The 8,312-nt window shown below is 35.9% G+C and overlaps 1 protein-coding gene across 1 annotated transcript in view; it reads left to right on the top strand.

Annotated features, from left to right (window-relative positions):
- ZDHHC2 (zinc finger DHHC-type containing 2) overlaps positions 1 to 6,601 on the top strand; it is a 73,365-nt gene extending 66,764 nt beyond the window's left edge. The window contains exons 11-13 of the mRNA XM_008061206.2: positions 707 to 819; positions 2,707 to 2,781; positions 6,369 to 6,601. Coding sequence (XP_008059397.1) covers positions 707 to 819; positions 2,707 to 2,747 — 154 coding nt within the window. The 3' untranslated portion in view covers positions 2,748 to 2,781; positions 6,369 to 6,601. The remainder of the gene's footprint in view (positions 1 to 706; positions 820 to 2,706; positions 2,782 to 6,368) is intronic.
- Positions 6,602 to 8,312: the final 1,711 nt, after the last annotated feature.

The following is an 8,312-nucleotide window of genomic DNA, read 5'->3' as shown; positions in this document are numbered from 1 at the left end:
AATACTATAAGAAAGGGATTGGCAGTAGTGGGAAACTGTCAGGGGAGGGGAATAGGATTGGCAGTTGAGGGAAACTGCTAGGGGAGGGGAATAGGATTGGCAGTTGAGGGAAACTGCTAGGGGAGGGAGGGGCATAATCAACATTTGTATACCTAACACTGAATTGTATCCCACATCTTTAATTAAAATAAATAAATAAAATATATAAAAATAAATAGTCTAGGCTAAGTTATGATGTTCAATAGTTTAGGTGTATTAAACGAATTTTCTTTTTTTGTTTTTTTTTTTTGAGTTGGAGTCTCACTCTGTCGCCCAGACTGGAGTGCAGTGGCCACTCCCAGCCACCGCAGCCTCGACCGGCTGGGCTCCGGCGATCCTTCCGCCTCACCCTTCCAAGTAGCCGGAATTACAGGCATGCACTACCACGCCCGACTGATTTTTTTTATTTATTGTAGAGATGAAGTCTCGCTGCCCAGGCGGGTCTCGAACCCGCGGGCTCAGGCAATCCACTCACCTCAGCCTCCCAAAGGCACGGGATTACAGGCTGAGCCACCGAGCCTGGCTAATGCCTTATTCTTGTATTCCCCAAATTATTTTGGATACCTTCTACAACTATCTTGAATCACAAGTGGTTTGAGTCCCATATTTTAAGAAACACTCAACAATACTATCAAAAGTTAACTTATAATTATTATTTATTATCCAGTCTGGAAAACCATCAATTTCCTGCAAAGCCATTGAGAGAGTCCCAGAGCCACCTTCTTACTGATTCTCAGTCTTGGTCAGAGAACTGCACAAACTCAGGAAAAGGAAAAGCTGGTAAGGATGTGTTTGTTTGGCTATCTTTTGATATGCTTTCTTTTTAAAAGGCAAGAGTAGTGAAAAAATTCCATTATATTACCTACAGAATTTTTCTTACTTTGGAGTCAGACTCCCTTTGTAAGTTTAGAATTATTTTCAAAGAACTTCTATTTGCCAGGTACTTTAATATCTGTTAGCAGTAGAAAATCATTTTGTGAAAGATGGGTCTGCATTGCTTTTTTTTTCTGGTTAAAAGAATCAAATTTTTATTACTGCAATTAAATAAAATGATAGAAATAAATTCAAAATACAAAGTATAAAAATGAGAAGATGCAACAATTCAGACAGAAGGTTGAAAAGTATCTCTTGAAAGAGATCTTAAATTTGTAGTTCTTACTCTAAGATTTCCATCCGATTTCAAAATGTCTAAGTAAAATAATTGTGCAAGTACCATAACTTTAGCTGTGATTTCTTCATATCCCACTCACATTTCTCCTGCTATTGTAGTTGTAATCTCTTCAGTACTTCATAAATATAGTTAATTGGCAAAGAACAAGCAAAGCTTTAATGTCAGGCAGACCTGGTTTCAAATCCTGATGTGGTTGTTTATTAGTATGTGATATTTTTCAAGTTACCTAACCTATTTTACACTTAGCTTCCTAATTTTTAAAATACTACCTATTTCTTGAGGTTGGTAAGGAGTAAACAACATAGTGTGATCATCCATTATAGGTGTGTGGATATGTGTGGTGTCCTATACATGAGTTTAAACCATACATCCATGATTAAGGCACTATAAGACAGAAAACCTCCAGATTGGCTAATTTAATTCTTCAGACCTTTTCTCCTTTATTTCTAGTCTTTTATTCAAATTCACATGCTGCCTAACTTTGGTTCATTGTACTTTAAAGTGTTTACTGGTTTATTTGAAATCTCTAGAACTTAATCATAGTGAAAAAAAATTAGATGGTCCCAAGTAAAATTTCTAGTCATTTAAAAATATAAAATCAGCCTTATTCTCCTAAGATAAAAACTTTATTTAAAAGTCCTCATTGTAACAAGTGTATATGCCTTACAAAGATTCCCATGCCTTGAGTATTCGTAATACTCAGACATGACCTTCAAACATGCCATTTCACTTTCCAGTCTGTAGGAAGGACTAGACATTGCTTGAACAAAATTGATGACACCAATTTGTTCTTTGAATCCATCAACTTTCTTAGAGGAAAAGAAGTGATATATAGTTGGGAGTCAGTTGTTGAGGGGTGGTAAAACAAAGAGCTTCTTTTCTTTCTGTTTCATCTTATAGCCCACATTAACATATAAGTTGTTTCTTGATTTTTATGTGCTGTTATAATCTTTGGCGTGTTAGATTAATTTTTCTGTTAGTTTGATAGATGAAGTCAGGAACTCTTTAAAGTTTAAAGGATAATGTGTAGGAAGGAAAAGAAAGATAAGAAAGGGCTCAAGGATTAGTTTGACTAGAATGAAGTACGTAGATGAAGAACTAGGAAACATTGGTTTAAGGTGATATGAGCTGTGCCAGGTTCAGCATATCTTTTTATTTTGTTCTTCTACTTCCTCAGGTATATATCACTGATTGTGTGTGTGTGTGTGTGTGTGTGTGTGTGTGTGTGTGTGTGTGTGTGTGTGTGAGAGAGAGAGAGAGAGAGAGAGAGAGACAGACAGAGAGAGAGAGACAGAGACAGACAGACAGTCAAGGATTGTGGCTGATACCACATAAGGTGGTAAATATGTTTGTTGCTATATAACCATATTATAAGTACTCTTACTTTGTACAAGGTACCTCTGATATATACTGGGGGAATTCATAGATGAATAAACAGGTCTCTGCCTATTTGTGCAAAAGCAACCAAAAATGCTGATTTATATTCTTTCATTAAGGTATGAGCAATCCTGCATTAACCATGGAGAATGAGACATAACTCTTCAAGAAAAATGAATTCATACATTATAAAAGTAAGAGAATTTTCCTTTTATTATGCTTTATATTTTTAAAAGTTGTCCAGTTTTTCAGGGTCAAATGTTTTCCATAAACGTGATTATTTATTTGTGAATGACTCATATTAGAGTTGTCTTACCTAACCTGTAGGATTGCATGAATCATGTTGGGACCTCTGGACACAGACCTTACCTCAGTGTCAGCCAGTTTTTAGGTTAACTTGATGAATTATAAAAATAAAGACAAAAGTCATTTTTACAGTACTGCATTAAATGTCAGGGATTGATCCTAAAATATCAAACTTTACATGAAAATTGTCTTGTTTCATAGGATATATAATTATTATTTGCTAATCTTTCAGAATGTACAGTGGTCATATCCTTGACCATCCATTAGCAGAATCTCACTGGGTCTAAGTACAAGATAATTATATCTTGTTAGCCCAAACAACTGCATTCCTGTTTTTGGCCAGAACAGGACCTCAGCAGATTCCAAACCATTTTTCTTGAATCTCAGTTTTTTTAGACTTGCAGTTCCAAGTCAGTTTCTTTAAAATACCATTTCCTTGGCTCAGCCTGTAATCCCAGCACTTTGGGAGGCCGAGACAAGTAGATTGCCTGAGCCCACGGGTTCGAGACCAGGCCGAACAACTTGGCGAGACCTGTCTCTAAATAAAAAATTAGCTGGGAGTGGTAGTGCACCTTTAGTTCTGGCTACTTGGAAAGCTGAGTTGGAAGAATCATCAGAGCCCAGCAGGTTGGCGCTGGGGTGGCTGTGAGCATGTCACTGCTCTCCAGCCTGGGCTACGGAGTGAGACTGCAACTCAAAAAAAAAAAATTATATATATATCATTTCTTGGCTGGGTGTAGTGGCTCAAGTGTGTAATCCCAGCACTTTGGGAGGCCGAGAGGATTGCCTGAGCCCACAGGTTTGAGACCAGCCTGGGCAACTTAGTGAGACCTCATTTCTACAATAAATTTTTTAAAAAGTTAACTGGGTGTGGTAGTGCACGCCTATAGTTATGGCTACTTGGAAGGCTGAGGTGGAAGGATCGCCTGAGCCCAGTGTGGGTCAATGCTGGGGTGGCCATGAGCGTGCCACTGCACTCCAGCCTGAACAATAGACTAAGACTTCAACTAAAAAAAAAATCATTTCTTGCACTCATTTCTTTGTTTCTTTGATAAATCACTGAGTATTATAGATTCTGAATCCATCCAAGTTGCCGTGAAGTCCATAATTTTCCCTTCTTTATGGCTGTGTAGTATTCCATTGTGTATATGTACCACATTTTTTTGCTCCAGTCCACTTTCAGTGGGCAGCATGATTGGTTCCATGTTTTTTGCTATTGTGAATAGTGCTGCAATAAACATGCATGTGCAGGTATCTTTTATAGGATGATTTCAGTTCCTTCAAGTATATTCCCAGAAGGAGGATTACTGGGTCATGTAGAAGGTCGATTTTTAGATTTTTTTAGGAATTGCCACATTGTTTTCCAGAGTTTGTACTTGTTCACACTGCCACTGACAGCATTCCCTTTCCCCCTCATCCTCTCCAGCATCTGTTGTTTAGAATTATTGATGATGGCCATCCTGACTGAAGTTAGGTAGTATCTCAGTGTGGTAGCATCCAGTAAAAAAGCTATAACAAAGAACTCCTTTGGAATAAGCAATTGTATGTATCACAGTAATAAGCACAATATAAGGAGTTGAACATTAAAGATACCAAGACAACTCTATTCACAGAACTGCAACCTAGAATTTGAATGTCTGTAAAAAGCGAAAGATTAGCATCTAAAACAAAATCACTTGTGTCCAGGTATTTCATGGATATCTATTTTTTATCTGTTTGCTTTACTTTGGTTTTGATGAACAGCCATGTAATAACAGCAAAATTCTGATCTGGCAGTTTGCCAGTTGACTAGTATATTGATTTGGGAAGATCAGAATCAGCTCTGACTATATGATGGTTAAGTAGATGAGACTGGAGGTAACTGGTTAGGATAGAGAAAATGTAATCTTAATTTGGTTAAATAGCAAAGAGACATAACTATTAATATACAAATATGAGTCACTAACCAATACCACAAATATTTTATAGAACATAATTCTGAAAATATATACAATTTCACAGGATTTTTTCCAGTATTTTGAATCTTTAGTTGTCATTACCATTGCTTGTGAGATCAATGCTATTACAAATTTTTTTTGTTAAATATTTTACATGATAATATTGTATCAGTCTTCTAGACTTCCCAGTATTTTGACTCAAGACCAGTGTTGCATTTGTTCACTATCCCCAACACCTTGCACAGTGCTACACAGTAGGTTCCCAACAAACATTTGATAGATAAGTGACAGGAAAAAAATTGAAATGAAAAATTTCACAGAAACTTAATTGTTTACATATACATATATTCAAATATAATCAGTTACAAAAACTTATTACATTTGAACATATGGCATTAGTATTCATAATGAGCATTATAAATCAGCTGTAATACAAGCGATTTGCTGATGCCATGTACTGTTTTTTAAATTAAATTTTTCCTAAGGTAGCTAATGGATACTAGACTTTTTTTTTTTTTTTTTTTTTGAGTTGGAGTCTCACTCTGTCGCCCAGACTGGAGTGCAGTGGCCGCTCCCGGCCACCGCAGCCTCGACCTGCTGGGCTCTGGTGATCCTTCCGCCTCAGCCCTTCCAAGTAGCTGGAACTACAGGCGTGTGCTACCATGCCCAGCTAATGTTTTGATTTATTGTAGAGATGAGGTCTCGCTGCCCTGGCGGGACTCAAACCCACGGGCTCAGGCAATCCACTCACCTCAGCCTCCCAAAGGCGCGGGATTACAGGCTGAGCCACCAAGCCCGGCTGATACTAGACTTTTAAAAGTGGTTTCTTCTGCTTTATAGCTCAGATTTGCAATTCATTCAATTCACATTTATCTTGAATAAGTCTGATATTGATATTCCTAATTTAATCATATTACTAAATGATATCTTTATATTTTTCTCTTTTTGAACTATATTCGCAAATTTTCTATGGCCTTGTTATAAAATACTTCTTAGTTCAGCAGTTTCGATAGTTATAATGTATCTATTAGCCATAGTAGTACTAAAAAGTAGATTAAATCTAGCTTGCCTAACCTTCCCTCTCATACAATATAAATTTAAAATGCTGTGCTTCAATGCATGTGGAGTCTCAAAAGTATTTCTCTAAATCTCCTTTCTAACTCAGTTGTCACTCCTCAACTCTACTGGGCTCAGAGCAGAGCATCACAGAACACTGCCACTCAAATCGTAGCCCAAAACCAGCACCACTGGCATCACCTGGAAGCTAATAGAAATATAGAATCTTGGGCCTTACCCTAGACCTACTGAATCAGAATTGTATTTTTTTGAATTTTAATGAGTTTCTCTCTTGTACATGCACATTAAAGTTTGAGAAGTATTGATCTAGAGGTCTGTATTCAAGAACACATCTACTGAGCCCTCTAGCATAGAAAACAATTTTGAACAAGGGATGCTATTACAATAAATAATGAGTTTGTTACTTTTGGGTGCTTTTTGTGGCGAACACAATAGTTTCATGTTTTCTGTTTCCTTTCAAGGTATCATTGCTGGAATTGGACAGAAGCAGCTTCCCACAGGAAGGTGCCATTGGCCCCAGTTGTCCTTATATCCCTTTGGCTGGATACACAGAATATGGATTCGTTCTCTCCAATTCGTTGCTTAAAAGATACACCTTATGGATCCAATATATAACTTGTTACAAATAACACAAATTCCTGTTAAATATTAAAAGTAGTTCCAGTTTGTTAATCAACCTGGAAAATATATCAAACACTTGGAATAAATTCATGGGCCTGCTTTCACCCAAATATTTGGGTAGCACATTTTATCACATAAAAACATCATTAATCATCTGATTTCTGATTCAGAAAATGGAGACTTAAGATCCTGTTTAAGATTTAGAAGATTTCAAGTCATGTTATAATAATAAGCTTTATTCATAAAACTTGTTACCTTTAAGAAGGTAGAAGTAGCAAATGAGACTTTCATTTTTTTCCTCTGATGTGAATCCAGACACAAACTGAGTGAACTATAATAACTAAGAAATCATTACAGAGTCCAAGTGGCCTACAGTTGAAGCTCGCCATCCATTTTTGCCCGACATTTATTCTAGCCTTTGTTCCCAACTGGAAAATAATTGTGGACTTTGAAGCTTGAGCTCAGTGATAAAGCAGTTGGCTAGAAAACTTTCATCAGAACATACATTTCTATTACATCAGAAATATATTTTCATCTCTTCTAATCTTCTTAAATTGGGGGAAAATTTATGATAACAATTATGAAGATCGTTTTATGACTTTCTTTTGTCAGTTTTGCTGTTATAACTTCTGTTTTGGGGTTGTTTTTCCTATTGAACATAGTGAAACTATTGAATTTGCGTTAAGAATTCCTGAGGGTCAAGAGATTAATCCTCTAGTGACATCTGTATTATTTTTGTGTACACTCATCAAAAGTATCACAGTTAAACAGTATTTTTCTCAAACACCGATTAAGATTAAATTATGCAAATCATTAAAAATCACATACTTTTGGAAATTTAGTTCACATGAACTAAATGGCATGATGTTTGGAAATTTAGTTTAAGATAAACTAAAGTGGTATGTTTGTTGATGCCAAAATGTTCAGCTTCAGTAAATATATCAAGAAGCTCTTGTGCCTTGTATGCACTATTTTAAAAAAGTTTTATTTTTTTTTAATTTGAATGGAGTATAAGTTTTGTAAGTGTTAACAATTAGAATAATAAGCTGTATACTTTTTGGTACCGATTTTGAGAATTTAAAGCAGATTACCTTTTAAAACTACACAGCTAAGTAATTGGTATTTAATCAAAGAGAAAATGGTAATTAATCTTTCAAAATCTTTGTTAAATAAAAATTCAACACAAAAGAAGACCAGAGGATAGTGGAATAAAAGATACTTGCAATTACTCATCTTTGCTAAAAACATGAAGAGTTTTATATTAAATGTGCTTATGGAAAAACTAATGTCAGGCAAGTCCATGTTATCATTTGAGTACAAGTCTTGGAACAATCGAATGGCAGTTTTTTCTTAAACAGTTTGATCTGATGATAATCTGCTTCAAGAAATCTCAGAAGATATGATACACTTTTCCTTTTATCTTAAAGCATGTTTTGGTCATTTTTTAAACCTGAAGTGCCGGACTGGAACCTATTGCTCACTTCTAGAAGTCTTAAGAGCAACAGCAGCATGTTACGTGTTAAGAATTTTGGGCAGCCAGATTTTTTTCCCCCGCAAAGCACAGTTCTGTAGCTGTTTTCCTGGGTAGGATTCTGTTAGGTATTCCCTCTGTCAAACTGGAAGCTAGGAAAAAAGAGGGATTTTTATCCTTTGTTCTGCTAGAATACTATTAAATCCCCCTCTCTTAGGCCTTTTAAGTAATTATTTAGATACATAAGTAACTACACATTAAGATCAGATTTGAAAAAGTTAAAAAAATTTCATTGTTGTAATGGTTCCCTTTC

Source organism: Carlito syrichta, unplaced genomic scaffold (assembly GCF_000164805.1).
Source record: "Carlito syrichta isolate Samal-C Ts95f unplaced genomic scaffold, Tarsius_syrichta-2.0.1 Scaffold305146, whole genome shotgun sequence".
NCBI lineage: Eukaryota > Metazoa > Chordata > Mammalia > Primates > Tarsiidae > Carlito > Carlito syrichta.
Note: the sequence above shows the minus strand (reverse complement) of the source record. Positions and strands in the feature narration are given on the sequence as shown.